A 17140-nucleotide genomic window follows, 5' to 3' on the forward strand; every position below is an offset into this window, starting at 1 on the left:
AGTGCATCAGGAAAAGTTGTTCACGTGCCCAGGGCTGCTATTGATATGCATGCTAACTTTGAAAATTGTAATTCCATTATTCAAATCTAATTTCCTTCCTTTCCTTTGTCTTGCAGATTATAAGGTCTTATAATTGAGACATGATTTATCTTTATAGCCTCAAATTTTGGTTATCCCGAGATGAATTATGTGTGATTCCAATTAATCATGCTGACTTCTCAGAAGCAGACAGAAAAATCCTGCTTTTGTCACAAGGTGTCCTATAGGTAGAAATTTTTCTGTCACCAGTAACCGGGGATGTCTTCATTCAAAGCCCTTGGTTTTGGTTTGCTTCTTTTTGCTTTTTTTTTTTTTTTTTTAACATAAATTTTTGGAGTGTCACTGAATTCTGTCGCTATGTCTTGTAATACCCATGTTGATGCTCTCTCTAGACTTTACCAAGCTACCGATGTCTCAGCCAAGGGAGGGCTGGTTGCTTATCTTTGCACAGTGCCCAGCACAAAGAGGTCCCTCTTCAAGCATGTCTGGTATGCATTAATGCATATAATAACAGAGCTACTTAGGTGAAGTCATATTTACAGCTGTACTGTGATTTGCCTGCCAGGAAAATTATATGTCAAAGAAATATTTTTTTATCGATCTGTAAAGGATTAGGATAGAGGAACTCTGGAATAAGATTTAACTTTAAAATCCCACCTGAATGTGATTTCTACATGAGGTTTTGAGGTGGAAAATTTCCAGAGGAAACCCCATATGAAAATTTAAAAGTAGCACATTTACAGTTAAAGCAATATCTCATCCAGAAGAAATAATCTGTCAGGAAAGATCTGCACTCCAAAGAAACCTAGATAATTAGACTAATTAATGTAAATTTTATTGAAATTAAGTTGTCAGTTAAGCATTTGACCTTTATCTGCTGTCGGTAATGGGGTGACGTTGGAGAATAAGTGACAACAGACATTTAAGTACATCAGCAAAATGTGTTGTAGTTTTCATTTCCACCATACAAATGTAAGGATAGGCATGATTAATGGCCAGTAATAGTAAGATCAACTGCCTTCTCCTCTGCCTAAATATTAAACTGTGTACATCCATGTATTCAACAATGTTCATCAGAAATGAGAACACTGGAGTGATATCTTTGGTAGTGCTTCAGATCAGGGAGTACCTTTGGTGGGGTCTCAGATCCTGGGTATTCTCTCTGGTCCAGTTTCTTCCAGCGCTGCATCAGCTTAGTTACCATTGGGGTACTGAAATCCACTAGCTGAAATCCAGTCACATTGGCTCCCCCATGCATAAATCTCTCCAGAGAAATATCTTTGAATCCCTAAAAAAATCAATTTAAGATTTTGTTTTCCCTCCTACACCACCACTGTGGGTCCAATCTGTTCTAGGTCAGCATGGCAGAATAAAGAATGCACAACAGCAGGATTCTGTTAGAAGGCAAAATTTAAAACCAGGGAATGATGTTGAACCTTCATTCATAACTTCCAATTGTGTAATAAAGAAAAAAAGCCAAGAAATAGATTTGCCACATTATTGCTATGGTGGTCTTGACAGCTAAGCAACACATTGTTGGGAATGGCAGACAGTTTTTGAAGAAGTGCCTTTGGCAAATCAACTGAAAAATGCCTGCAGAATATTAAAGGCTTAATCCAATTTCCATTAAAGTTGTCAGATTGGAATAAGCACTGTACTAAAGCTTTAAAAAATGCATCCCTTTCTTTTTGCATGTTAAAAAAAGAACAACCCTATTCCATAAATGCATTTGCTCCAGGATTCATTGTTTAGACTGAAAATGAGATACTATATTATACATTAGAAGGCAGAGACAGCACATGAGGATCTCATTGTTAGTGCAAGGAAAACAACATCAAAATAACACTTCTGTTAAATAGGATTGTGGTAGCTCTTAGATCTGTTACATATTGAAAACCTAGAGTGAATCCCAACACTGAAAGAGAAGATAAAGCACATATATCTCCTGACCTATTGGTTTCTCTGGCTAATCTGCTCAGCACAATTCTTTACTGGAATTTGCCTTTAGAGACAGAACTGAACTTCAATAAACTGTGGAACACAAACTGCTAAAGCACTAAGAAGCAAGCATAAATCTTTCTCCTTTCCTAGCTGCTATGTCTAAGGTTAGCTCAGAGACATCTTATTTTAATTTTCTTAAATTCCTCTGATTGATATTTATCAGTGAAAATACAAGTGAAAACACAAATCTACAAATATTTAGGAAAAAAAATTGTGGGGTACTGGGGTAAGGGCCCAATATCCCAGGGGAAAAGCACTTGTTAAGGACAGGGATTTGATTCATGTCCTAAGGCTTACTGACAGTAACTATAAAAGGTGACACATCAGGACATTATATTACCCACATAATTGAACAGACAGTAGATAACAAAGTGTGCCCCTGCTGAAGTAGATCAGATGTGCCTGTCTCCACTGCATACCTCACTAGCAGATTACTTCAACATCCAGTTCCTTGTTTACAGCAACTATTTTACATGAGAAAAATTACTTGGGGAACTATAAAATTGTAATGCTGAAAAATCTAATTTATAAGACCGAAGGGTACAAACATCTCATTTGAAACACCCGAGGTTTTAAATATAATCTGAAGTTGGACTAAGTGAAGGTTCAAGTGCAGCAAAGCACAATAAAATATTTCATGTCAACTAAAATTCCTTGAGGGTGAGTAGAAAGCAAACAGTTTAAAGCATGCATTAGACTCTGTCCTACATTCACTGTGCTTTGCCAGGCAGGTATTTTGGCTTAAAGAATGAGTCATTTAAATAATAAAATACTGCATTTGCTCTTTCTTTGCCCTCTTCTGAACATTAGCTGTGTGAATGTCCAGTTTAGCCTTTAAGTAAAAATACTGAAGTAGTAATTTGACTGGAAATAGCTGATCTTACCGGAAAATACATGTTCCCTGGGGAATGTATAAAAGTTACCTCTAGAATTCTTGTGTTGCTAATAATAAAAAGATGAGTAAAAAATCATTATAGTTCTGTAAATTTTAATTCAGCTTCAAGATACATGCATCAGATCTTTCTCCTACCCTGATTTTGACAAAATTTAGGAGTATTACTTCCTATATTACTGTGCTCTTCATATCTAGAAAGCTGCAATAAGAAACCCAAGTTCTTTTACACATCATAAAGTATGCATTATGTACAAGCATATATTAGAGACAAATGGGAAATGCTGTGTGAAATGCTGTGTGAAGTGCTATAACTTCAAAGTAAAACTGAGTGTTTCACTTACCGAGTAGGGGTATAATTCTAGAAAAGTATCTTACCAGGTTGGCAACAATATAATGGTATCCTTTAACATGCTTTCCCACGCTCACAATCTGTGGGAGAGAAATAAGACAAAAAAGGAAAAACAATGTCATACTGTTTTCTCTATGAAGGTGCTTTCATAGAAAGCTAGATATAAACTGAAATATATAGCAGTGGTAATATAAGGCTGGGAGTCTTTTTGCAATAACATAGTTATAACTTTCCAGGGGCTTAATAATGGGAAAAAGTTAAAATTACAGTGAGTAAAGTAATGAACTTGTTATCTGAGTGCCTTCTGTATTGAGAATGTTACTGTAGTATACTATTTTGCCAAATAGAGCAATTATCTATGGGTACAAATTCAAAAGGAAGAGATGTCACACCAGCTAGAAAGCCTATCCACTGATTTCTTTTCTTTTTGAATAAGTGCAGAATTTATGAATGAAAGTGGGGGCTTTGATAAGAGACTGAGTGAGCTGAGCTGCAGTCTATGAAAAGGACTGAATTTGCCATCTCTTCAGAACAGCAAGAGGTTCATTGTTTAATAGTATTCATTTTCTCATTTTGTGACTACTTTGCTTTTTAAATAAATAGATTTCTTCCACTTCTTTCCAAAGAGGTTTATGTCTCCCGAACAGGTGGGGGAGGGGCTACTTGAATTCACTTTCTAGAGGGACCCTGTTGGAGATTTCCTCCCTAAGTTGGCCCTAAACAAGGACAATAGTCTACAGCTAGAGTGCTTGTTTTTAAACCTAAAAAATCCCAAAAACCACTAAACACCCAAGCCATGACCAGATTGTTACCCTTTGTATAAATGAATTTTAGACTTAATAAAACTCTCAGAACCATTGCTACCATTTTACTGGGGGTTGTAGAGATGGAGAAGTCACAACTTTCCCTATTACAAGCTCAACACATGTGAGGAGGATACTCTCAAGTAATTAAATTTTTCCACATAATAAAACGTTTCAAATCCTGAATTGAAACTGGCTTCAGAAGAATTATGATCCCTGATCCCAATAAGGATTATGATCCCTGATCCAAATAAAGTTTATATGTCTGCATTCATTCAGCAGAGCACAGTGATGAAAATGTTTGCCTCCTCATTACAGGGAAACTGATATAGGGTAAAAAAATTACATTTTTAAATAAATACATCACAACCTGAAAGTTATTAAGTAGACTGACATAATATAAAATCATAGAATCATATAATGGTTTGAATTGGAACAGACATTATAGATCATCTAGTTCCAACACCCCCCAATTCTTTTTTCTCAGATCTGTTCTTAATCTATTCACCCTCACACTCTTGGGCAAATCTCCTTTTGAGATTTATTTCTGTGCTTGTTCCTAGGAAATGCATGTAGATACTACTGCAAAATTCTTGGATTTGATGTGAATAATACATAAAACATTTTTGAAAAACCTGAAATTTGATGCTTTCATTGTATTCTCACAAAATTTGTTTCTTTGGGTGAGCGACACAAGTACACAGTTATGTATCATAGAGTTGTCTTAACTTCCCTCACAGTCAGTGAAAAGAGCAGTCACTTTGAGGAAATGATCCAGCTTATTCTAAAGCACATGTGTAAAACTAATTAGACAGCTTGTGCCCTGAAAGTGTGTATTTTTCTGCATTGACTAGAAGGAGTTGATGGGAATTAGCTCTGATGCAGACACCTACATTTTATATCCCTCATGTTAACTGAGATGAATTTCACTCTAAAAATGTTGTTTATGTAGCCAGGAGAGAGAAGTAATGGCTTCTATTTTCAAGCAAGATTCGTTACAATTCTGATTTTGAATTTGGAAAGTGTTACAGCTATTGATCACACAGACTTTGAAAACTGGGAATTGGTTATAGTTTAGGGAAAAACGTGCCTGTTCAGTGAAATAGCTTTCTGTGAACATGTCATAGTTATGAATACCCAAAATACAGATGCAGTCATGTTTCTTTCTCAAATACTCAAAGCGGCAGATTATGATCTACAAACCAGGATATGAATTCTTGCTGCCTGAACCACCCCCTTTTGCTTCACTGCATTTCTGCCCTGAGAGACATTGAGGCAATGAACTCAAGTGTCTTTGTAACAGGGGAAAGAGCTTGACAACTTTTCAGTCTTGTCTGTGAAGTCTCTCACTTTCCTCCTCTGTGCTTTAACTGGTTGAGGGTGGCTAAAGTTTTGAGATGAGACCTCAACCATTCCATTAATGTAAGAGTAGATATTACCCAGGAGCCAAAACAGGCCTGAGATTTTGTCAGATGACAGAGTGTTCCAGAAAGCCTTTGCTACAGAAGTTCATTAAGTCTGGGGGCACTTAAAAACCCCAGGTACTTCCTTGAGGACCTGTCATTCAGACCTAAAGGCCAAGTTCAATCACAGCCCAGAGGGAAGGTAAAGTGGCATTGTCTAACACCTACATTAGCAAATAGGGCAGCTGGTGGGATAAGATTGTGCAGCAAGTGTTGTTGCTAAAGAGCTGGCATCCCTTGCATACATTCCAGGGATTTACAATGGACTCCCTCTAACCTGGTCACCAGACTGGACTCACACTACATTTCAGGGCCCATCTTGTTTAGCTTCATCCAAATAAAAACCAGTTCATGTATTTTGAGTCCAGCCTTGATGTGAACTCAGGAACCAGGAGAATGACTGCAAAAAAAAACATGTTCCAGCTGAGATACTTTGTGTTCCTGGGGGCTGCACTTTCTTAGAGAGGCCCTGAGCATCTGTGAGGCGGGTGACAGATTCATGCAGCACATGGCTGAGCAGTCAGAACTGCCTTCATTTCAAAAGCAAGGTCCTGGAAGAGAGGGCAGTGCTGTCACAGGGACCTTTAGTGGCTCTGTCAGGGAGCTTCACAAGCTTTCACACTATAGCCAGCTGTGAAATGTAGCACGGCTAAGGCATTGAAGCTGGGCTGTGCCACTCACACAAGCAGGAAACACCAGGAAACTGCAGATACAGCAGGTCAGGGTCATGGTAGGTCAGGAAGAACCCTCTGCATGTGCAACTGTGCTCTGCACTGCTCCAGGATGCTCTGATTCACAACAGTCCCAGTGCCAGCAATCGGGGCAGTACGCAGTATTGACATGGTATGGACACCAATAATTATGGGCTATGCAGCACTTCCTCACTCACACATTCTAGACACTTGGTTTTGCTCTGTACTCCCACTCTGGCTTCTTAGGCACCACACAAACATAGTGCACCTGGCTTTTGCCACAGTGGGAGTTTAGGGTGACCTCAGTTTGCCCAGGGAGATTTTAGGAAGAAACTGCTGGGAAAGGTAAACCTTGCTTCACTGGGAAAGGCTGAGAGCAGGTGTAGGCAGGATGCTGCAGTGGCTTTTGCACATTGATTTTCAGGTTTTAGTTCAATGACTAGTAACTAGAACTGGATCTTTTTTATACTTTTATTTGTAAAATTGAAGATATTATTAAATAATCATCAGTGTTAAGAAGATGAGTAAGAAAATATAATCTGCTTTCAAAATTGCTATTAACAAGGAAGACAAGAGTCATTCCATATATTACCATGTAGTCACACTATTGGTGAATATCTCATTTCTGTAAATGAAACAGAACAGAGTAAAAAAGAGAGTGAGATATTAACCTTATTAGGCTATCAAATTTATTTCAGAATCTAACACAATTTTATTTGGTTGGTTTTTTCCCCCCAAATATTACTGTTTATGTGTCTGCAGAAAGATGAACTTCAAAAAAACCCAAATCAGCATTAGGATCCAACCACGTTATATAATGCATATACATATAAGAAGCCAAAAAGTACAGTTCATGGTGAGAATTTTTAGTTGCTGATCTACTATAACACAATTATGAAAATTGTGATTATTGTGCCTTATTCTGATTTCAGAATGCCAGTGGTAATCAAAAGTATCTAGAATTACATTGACTTTGAAGTTTGATAAAAGCAGGGCCAGTGAGATCCAACTTGGGCTTTTGACACAACTCTGTGACTTTATGATACAATACTGTTCTTTCAATTTAGCTGAACAACAGCCTGGTCTAAGAAATTCAGAAACTGTTCTACTATTGGAAAGAAGGGCTACCAGTGTCTGTTTTGATTATTTTCTTTTTTTTTTTTTTTCCTGTGTGGCAAGGTCACTGACTTCGATAAAACCATTTGCAAAATTGCATCAGCATCTGAACAGAGAATCTGGCCCCAGGTCATCTTCTGTTCTCTACTACTGTGAAATGGATATTGCACATAACTCATTTTAAAATAATGCTTAACTTCTGTAGCATGAAATGTCCCTTGTTATGATTTACAGAAGATGGAGGTCAGTACAGCTTGAGTGAAAAGGACTTATTTTCAGTTAAATCTCTTCAAAGGGTGATAGCTGTGCATTACCAATCGGACTTTAACAAAGGTTTTCCTCTTTGGTATTGTGTCACAATACACTGCCTTAAGGAAAAGAACACCTGCAATAAAATGAAGCCTGTCTAATACAATATAAAAAGAGTGGAGACTTGTTAAAGATAGAAGATTGAGACCTGATCTGAAATATTGCAGCAGAAATGGTGATGATATTAACCACAACTGAAGTGGGATTTTACACAATATCTGAACCTAGGATAAACCATTCACAAAGCCATAAAAAAAGCAATTGAGAAACAAGCCTAATTCTAACAACTAGTGCTCAGAAAAGGACATTCTTCTTGGGAAAAGGGTGGACAGCCATTAGAGAGGATGCTAAAAAGGCAGAAGACAAAGCAGATGTGGCTCTGTCTCTCTTGTGAAGGGAGGTGCTGAGCAGGAACAGGGCTGTGCACACCTGCCCCTCTCATGGCTGGGCAGAGAACGATGCTTCCCACACAGACCCCAGGCTTACCACCACTGGCAAAGCAGAGAGCCCTGCTCAGTGCAGGAAACTCCTGGGGAAGAAGACCTAGAGGGGTGGCTCAAAGGTCATTAGCCAGTGCCCTGAGCATAGCTATTTGCTTCCTTCTGCTGCTAAAGTTGTTTGCATTCAAAGCCCACTCCAATCCTAAATAGGATGTGGAGACTTGTAAGGAAAAAGGAAGCGAGGAAAGAGATGAAGGGTGTAAGAAGAAGGTCACATCACAAATCCTTTAAATCATTCATATTCATCCTTTGTCTCCTACTGCCCATTGGCTCTTTCAGTGACTGAAATATCTTATTTCTCATGTCCAAACCTCATCAGTCATGTGCTGCAGTAAACAAATGAATTCTTATTACTGTGCAGTGTGGGACTGTGTGCAAAATCCCAGCTGCTTCACAGAAAGGAGCCTGTGCAGAGCTCCTCCTGGCTCTGCAGGGTGAGGAAACTGCTGGTGGCAGTGCTGGCGGCTGGCTCCTTCAAGGAGAACTATCAGTTTGCATTGACATTCCAGGGTTGCTTAGAAGCAACTCCATAAACCTCTAGGGAGAAAAAAAAAAAAAAACCAAAAAAGAAAAAGCATGGAGAATAAAGAATGATGAAGAAAAGGCACTTTATGAATCTTCCCTTCCCTCTGGGACTGCGATACGCAGAGCTGCTACTACATCCCTGAAGTGCTATGAAGTCCAACGATGCTGCTACCAGCCCACACTACTGTGTGCTGTGCACATGCCAAATTCTTTGGCTAATGATTTGCTCCTGTGGTCTGTGAGAGCACAACTAAACCTGCATTTTATTCCCACAAATCTAATAGATGTAGGGGAAAACTACAGACAGTCCACGCTGTTTCTGAAACAAGAGATAAAGAAATCTACATTATGCCACTAAACTATATGTAAAAGCCATGTTGTCTCTTGATAATACTGATCTGTGTTGTGGTAGTGATTCTTTGTGCCAACACATCTCTGTGCTCATGAAAAACAGGGAAGCAGGAATGTTGGAGCTAGCACTCTGTATAACTCATGTGTCTAATGAATTTTTGCCTTCCTATATTACGTTGCAATTTAAAAGTATCATGTTTTAATTTATTATTAACTTAAATTAAGTATGCTAGTAATGTAAATATGATTTGCAAAAGTGCCAAGTGCTATCTTCAGTTAGTAGACACACTGGAAACTAAGATGAGAAAAAAAATGGTTTTAAAACCAGCCAAATTGACAACTCAATCAATTTAGAGAAATTCAGCAGTCAAACATTACTTTTTCAAGTATAGCTCTCCTGAGACAAATTGAGAGCAGATGAAGAAGGAGAGGAATATCTTGGCTTCTGTACTTTTCTCAACACACACATTTATTAGCTTTCATTTTGATGGTAATACTAACTACTACTACTACTACTATTACTACTGCTGCTACTACTACTGCTACTAATTCTTCTACTACTACTACTATGAATTCTTGCTGTGACAACCTGCTCCATTTACCTATCAGAGAGATTTGGTTTTCAGTGCAAACACATAACATGATATTTCTCAGCAACATATCTCAAGGCTCTTTAAGGCTGAGGAAATCAGCAGTGTCAAGCAACCCACTGAACAACTGATTTAGTCAGACAGCTGTGAACAGCATTCCAGACACTGGGCAGCTACTTCCCTATTATGCTTGTTAATAACAAATGTTGGCTGTTATTAATTAGAGTTTATTGGCTTGCAGTTTTTACAAGATTAATGATACTAGTACTTTGTGGCAGTTTCACATCCATGTGTAAATTTTAATACTCACAGGGCAATGGTAATTCTTTTTATTATTATGTATCAGTTCAGCTGTGTACATTGAAGCATTAAATCTGTGCCAGATGCTCCATAACAGTTTTCACCTCTGTGTTTAAAGGCAAATAAGCCCTGGATGAGCAATGAGGCTTGATCTTGATGCAAAGCACTGACAGAGCTGAGAAAAGTGCTCATCTACTGGGAAACATCCTGTTTAATTCTTATGGTCTGGGGAGAACAGGGTGCAGGAAAAAAACGACTGGAATCAGCCTGTTTGGTACACCAGGAGCTAGACTGATGATCTCTGACAGCAAAACTGATTCACTATGCAAAATTCAGAAGAAAATGCTGTTCACAGTGGACACTGGAAGGCTCTGAACACACAGAATGCTGAGGTTTTAACTTTGTCAGATGGAGACGGTGGGAGAGGATGGAGCTGCTACAGATGGGAGAAGAAAGGAAATCCACTGCCATTCATGCAGAAAGGAGAAACACTTCTTTTCTGGATATAGTCCTCATCATGTGGATGTGTTTATGGACATATCTGTTTGTATAAATATAGAAACAAACACTGACACGTTACTGCATATGAAAAGCCCTAGAAAACAGAAATGAGGAGTAGCAGTATTCTCTTTCAGAAGGAAGTAAACATAAAGGTGCTAGGTAAATGCAATTACAGTTAGCTTGTGTTTTCAGCTAGCTTTGCTGAATTTTGCATGAAGGTTGTTATGACGACACAATTAAATTGAATTTCTGGTAAAAATCTGAGAGTGCTATCAGTAATAAGGAAGAAGAAGCAGACTACTCAGTAGCAGAGAATGAGGAACCAAAATGCTGGAGAGGAATCTGTTTAGCGAAGCACTTTTTTAGGTGCAGGCACACAATATAGCACAGAGGTTGATCTGATCACCCCGTACCCCTTCTGCCTGTTTTTGATGCGAGCACGTTATGGGTTTGCAAGGTTCAGTGCAAGGTGATACACAGTTCACTCACTCATAAGGTATTTCCACCCCAAGAGCTGTCTATAGGTGTGCAAAAAGAGTACGGTGAATCAGAGGAGCTCCTCTGTGTACATCTGTGCCTTATTTCACTCTCCGCCTGACTCACCAAGCACAGCAGGACAGGCTGGGTACACACTGCAGGGGAAGAGGCCTTGCCAGAAGGCTCCTGGGCTTCTGCTTTGAATTTCCCATGGGCCAGTTATGCACCTGTTGTATTGCACTAAATAGTTTAGTTAGTTGTTGTTTTGCACTGGGTGATGGGAAATTTTACTGAGTATATTAGGCCATGTGGATGGGGTTTTCCCCCTCCCCCATCACATGGTCTCTCCCCCACACACCCCCCTGTTATACACACCTGGTGGTCTGTCCCATGGGTGCCTGTCCCCGCCCCCCGGCCCTTGGGTATAAAACTCCAGGCACGTCGCCATCACCCGAAGTGTCCTGCCTCAAGCCAATAAACGTGGAGAAGAGTGCTTCTCCTCTTTTACCTTCCTCTGTGCAAGTCCATGTGGGCTGGAGTCTGAGCTAGCCGGATTTGGGCTCGTATAAAGCCCAGAAACCCACGGATCACTGCATGCACCCTCATGGCAGAGAATGCCAAACAGCCTCTTGAGCTGCACGGCCCTCACGGCGAGGGAGGGGATCCTGCCCCTCAGCACAATGGCAGTGGGGAGCCACTGCTGGGCCCCCAGCACAAAAGGGACACGGACAGATACTGGAACAGTCCAGAGAAAAACCAAAAGGCGTTGAAGCAGCTGTCATGTGAGGGGAAGCTGAGGGAGCTGTGACTGGAGCAGCCTGGAGATCAAATACCTCAGGCAGGTCTTAGCGATTATTTATGAATACCCAATGGGATGGTGTAGGGAAGAGGGTACCTGACTCTCCCTTGAGGCGTACAACGATAGGACAACAGGCAAGAGACACAGGTTGCAACACAAGAAATTCCAGCTAGACATGAGGAATTTCATGTTTTTCAATGAGGTAGTCAAGTAGTGAAACAAGAAATATGGGATCTCCATCCTTGGATGCATTCAAAATTAGGCCAAATGAGTAACCTGATCTAAGGTTGCCCCTTGAGCACCAGGAGTGACCTTCAGAGGAGACTTTCAATCCCAATTATTCTCTTAATTTGTGAAATAGAACTGTTTATGTCAGTACTTCACAGTCTGAATTTCAAAACCAGCTCCAAAATCTGCCTGAAAACAACTACCACCAATTTGAGAGTACATTTTTTTTTTCTTCTGGTATCTTATTTGCTCTGCAATGCTTAATACACAATGACATTGAGAATTCTGTCAGAAAAAGGGACTGGTGAACAAAACTTTTAACTTCCAACTTCAGCACTTCATGCTTTTGAAAGCTTCCTTACATCATTTTACACGTCCTTTTGGTATAGATTAACAGCAAAAAGAAAAAAGACATTGAAAGACCAGAAGAAAAGGCCTAAAATATTTATAGTTAATGACATTATTCTTCATGACCTAAATTAATCTTAGCTTACACTTTTCAGTGTAATTGTCAAATCTGTTTGGAGAATTGACTGCATTGTATACCGGGACACATTTCTGATACTGAACAAACAATAAGAAATAGCTGTGATATCAGCTATGGCTGAGCAAATGACAGTCTGCTTCTCCAGTAATAAGGGTTATTAGTCTCTGAAGAAGTAAAAAGAAATACAGTGGTTGAACAAATAAAATATGTTTTCACTGAAATCTTCAGAATTATTTTCTTTGATAGTCTTCAAATCTGATCACATTGTTTTATTACACTTCAGCATTGCTTGCAAAACATCAAACAAAGAAATAATGGAAGAAATCTACATTGTCTATTTACTGAAGGTAAACTATCCCAGCTAATTAAATGCAAGTACAATGTAGGAGAGAGCACCACGGCATTTCCTTAAATGCGTGGTTTTAGCTATACATTTTCTGTCATCATTCCTAAGGAAATCACTTTTCTGCCACTCAGCTGTGTCTGGGTCTGTTTATCAGTTTTCCAGTAAAACATTTTTTAAACACATACGGCAATTTCAGCCATATTTGAACGGAAGACAATATCTTTAAGACTCATCTAAGGCATTAAGTCAGTACACTTCTAATTAATCCTGGCTGCTGGGTGGAGAACAGAGACCCATCTGTTTTAGCCACCAAAAGGACAGGAAGCACCTCCTGTCTGTCAGCTACCAGTCAGCACATGGATACTGACACCTGCCACACATTTCTTGATTAGCCATAGCAATTGCCTTTTCTTTCTTGCTCAGTACACTTCTGGGATAAAAAATTTTATGGTGCTTGTAGAAGAGGTGAACTAGGAGAAAGACAAAGCCCACAAAAAACCAGAGGGATATCACTTGTTTGAGTAATTCTGAACACCACCATTTCTACCTGCTATATGTAGTTTCAGTATTGTTTCAGATTTGACTTGTACAAATTAAGCAATAAATAAATACTAATGTGAATAAAATTATGGGGAAATAAAAAAGATTTTGTTAGCCTGGGAAGCCTGACTTGGGGTTTCATAACTTCAGCTTAAATAGAAGTGTGGTATTAGTTTTGTTTGAGCTTTCTCAGTAATAAATAAACCCACATTGCTTTTGTTTGCCTGGATTATGCATTTCAGATAGAAATTTAGTAAATACATATAAGTTTAAAGTAATAATTAATAATTTTCTAATTTTAGTAAATATACCCTTCAGCCCTAGGCTGACTTGACTTCTGATTTTCACTGAATGAGCAAAAAATGCAAACAGATACGCTCTTTTTAAAAGGCAGGAAGAAAAATAAAATGAAAAGAAGGGCTAAGAAAAGAAGGAAAACTCTCAATGAGCAGTTGTGTGTTTCTTGCTGTGCCGTATGTGGCAAATGACTCCTTTGGCCTGGACTGCTCAGATGCTGTACAGCTTGCTGCCAGTGTTAGTGGATTAGTTGGAAGGAACTGGAAACCATCTTACAATGGCCTTCAAGCATTCGTTTCATCTTAAGCAGAAAGTTGTTTGTATTAAATTCATGGGAGCATTTTAGAAACACTGCTTGTAAAGAAGAGGCACAGAAGCAAAGAATTTTCCATCCCTTTCACTGACTTTCATCCTTTCATTCAAACAGAATATTTTTGTGCTTTTAAAAGACCACCTGCTGAAAGTGCTGTGGAAAAAGGGATGTCAGTAAACAAGGACACAATGGTCCTTGACAGAAAATGAATCTCTAGAAATGCATTCTGCTATATAAGCTATAGCTGTTACATAAAAATGTGGAGATTGTTTTCTTTCAGTGTCTTTGTTTTAGCTCTGTTTCTCTGTCTTGTCCCAGAAGTCTGTAAAGGTAGTGGTAAAAAACCCTCTTATTTCCTGCCTGTAGGAAAATGGGGCTTTGCCTCTGTTTCTAGTCACTTATGCAGCACAAATAAAGGGCTATCTTGGTTTATGTTTTGAATTAACAACTTGTTACTTTTTTTTTTTAATGGCTGTGTATGAACAGATGAAACAAAGGACTAGGTAAATTAGCTGGGAATCAGATATAGTGACATCACCTACAAGGTTCTAGAACACATTCTGTTAAGCATAAGAATTTTTCTATGACCATTAAGTGCAGATATGCTTTCTCCAAAATGGAAGCACACTTTCTGAAAGCTGTGTGGAAAGCTGACATGGAATAGATCTTTGTAAAGATCACAGAATCCTAGAATGGTTGGAACCGGAAGGGACCCTAAAGATTATTGAGTTCCAACCCCCCTGCTCCCTACTTTCCATCTTATTTTACTGCTCTTGGAGCTCCTGCTCAGCTGTGAAACACGCTGGGCTTGGGTTATTTCTGCAGGAGAGCAGCACTGGTCATGTCAAACATTGAATTCCCTTGTGTTACTGTCCGTGGGTCTGCCCCAAGCACCAGCACTGCCAAGGGTGCCCTGAGAGGCCACGGGGAGGCAACAGTCCAGGACTAGACCCACACCACCCCCAGCCATACACCAGGAGGACCCTGGTCAATAAAATTGGTGCAGGCCTGCTTCCCCTTCTCAAAGGCAAACCATGTGCATAACTTAAAGTGGGCAAGTAAACAAAACACTGCTGGCAATAGTCCTGGTGTCTGTATGGTGCCTTTCAGAGCCCAGGATGCACGACAGTAAGGTCTGCCAGAGGAGCATAAAGGATGAGTTTCACTCCCAAGTTACAAAAAGGTCTTCCTGGTTACAGTTGTTCTAAGCTGTTAAGAAGGTAAGGTGTTCTTTCACCATCCTGAAAATAAAGGATGAAAAGGATCTAAAATTATCTTGGTAGGCTTAAGTTACAGCAGATGATCAAGTGTAGGTGGAGATCTGCTGACTCAGGCTGAAGACACCATCTCTCTTACTGATCAGAGAGGCAACAACTCTTTCATGTGTGCAGAAATGGATGTCTTACTTCAGTGTTATCTTTATACAGGATTTTGAGCTGAGCCATGCCAATGGGCACTAACACCAAAACTAAGCAAAATATTCCCAAATACCTCTAAGTCAGTCTTCTGTGGGTGAACAAGACCAAAGAAGACGAGCATAGCTTTATTAAGAAAACCATCACAGCCTCAGAATATCCTTGAGAGGTAAGATCTGAAACCTTTGCTGAGATGAAGACAAGAGGGAGCAATCCAAGCAACTCAGACATAAACCCTTGTGTGCAGGCTGAATCCATCTTCTGGATTTAATGTAATGGCAGCCCTACCGTCCCCTTCTAGAATGGAAATTTGAAAATCAAACCGTATTTCTCTGTATTTCACCATAAAAAGCAATACAGACTTGGCCCTGCCCAAAACATCACAGCTACATAAAACCTAAAAGGAAGATCTCATGGTAAAAAATGCACATCCTGGGTTGTGCATGGGGGGAGTCTGGAATTCAGACACATCAGTGGGCTCCAGGAGAGAACTCTTCTGTGAAGACATGTCCCAGATACAGAGTGTGTGGGGGAGTAGCTTCTACATACACCCACCAATGTACACGGAGATGAGAAAATATATGAGAAAGACTAATGAACTAAGAAATATAGGGGACAAAAGGAAATAGGAAATGGTGACAATCAAGTTGTACAAGAAGTGAGGAAACAGCAAGGTGCTGTTTTTCTCTGCGGGCAGGTGAAGAGGGCAGCGAGCAGAAAGCAAGTGGGCAGCAGGCATGGGCAGGGGAGGAGCACACTAGCTCACTTCTACAACACAGCCAGTGGAAAAGTCTCCAGTCTTCACTGCTTGAGATACCCGGTCATGAGAAGTGTGAATGTGTATGTGCATGGGCAGTCAGCTGAAAAGAAACCCACAAGCCCACAAGCCAGTTTCCCTCCCTTCATTAGCGTAGATTTAAGGGCAAAGCACTTTGAGTTATGGTCTCATTACTGAGATTTAATTACTTTTCCTAAATGTTCTGCAGAACATTTACTTGTACATTGCAAAGTATTACAGTATAGTCACAACTTAGGCTCTCAATTACAGGAGAACTAGGCAGGAAAGAACTTGAGTTAATTAGACTCACTGAAGCTTAATCAATTCCTGGGTGTATGCAGGGAAGAACATGCCAACTTTTAGTCCATCTGTGAAGCTGTGAAGCCACCTTACCTGTCTGCTACAGGTTATAAAGCCCCCAGGTAAAGGGAAAAATTCAATGGCTGATATTTGAAAATAGCTGTTATTTTGAATTTTCTACACTTGGCTAATTTCTTTTTGCTAATTTCTTCATTAATATTTTTTTAAAAAATAAATGTTTTGTTTCTGAGACTGCTTCTGACTGCCCATGCTCAAAGCAGCATTTGGTCTTTGATGGTCATATTGGAACCCCAACCCAGCACCCCAGGCTTATTTGTAGGTCAGCCAGTTTAGGAAGACCAGAACCTTCACAGGGGAGAGCAGAGATGCAGCTCTCCTGCATACTTTCTCTAGCCTGGCTGTAATGCCATTCCTGCTTTTACAGTGATGGTACTTTAGAAGGATGGAGAGATCTTCAGGCACATTGGGAAAGAAGGGAATTAACATAATACATGGCTTCCAATTTAATTAGGTCATGCAAATATATATATATGTTAGATATGTATAGACGGTGACTACTGAGAGAACATAAAAATCTGTAAGCCTACGAGCCAGTTTCTTTCACTTCAGTAGCATGGATATAGGGCAAAGATTTTACACTTAGGAGCAAATAGAATAAACACAAGTTTAAAAAAAGCTCACTTCCTAAGTAAAATTTATCCCACC

General features: G+C 39.6%; 1 protein-coding gene across 3 annotated transcripts in view; it reads right to left on the bottom strand.

Annotated features, from left to right (window-relative positions):
* GRIA4 (glutamate ionotropic receptor AMPA type subunit 4) overlaps positions 1-17140 on the bottom strand; it is a gene marked incomplete at both ends in the record, with an annotated part of 215795 nt that overhangs the window by 70279 nt on the left and 128376 nt on the right. For all 3 annotated transcript variants that reach the window (XM_084226960.1, XM_084226961.1, XM_084226962.1), the window contains 2 exons: positions 1169-1327; positions 3311-3364. In XM_084226960.1, the coding sequence (XP_084083086.1) occupies positions 1169-1327; positions 3311-3364 (213 nt within the window). The remainder of the gene's footprint in view (positions 1-1168; positions 1328-3310; positions 3365-17140) is intronic.

This window comes from Fringilla coelebs, assembly GCF_963513975.1.
Source record: "Fringilla coelebs genome assembly, chromosome: 2".
In the NCBI taxonomy this organism is placed as follows: domain Eukaryota; kingdom Metazoa; phylum Chordata; class Aves; order Passeriformes; family Fringillidae; genus Fringilla; species Fringilla coelebs.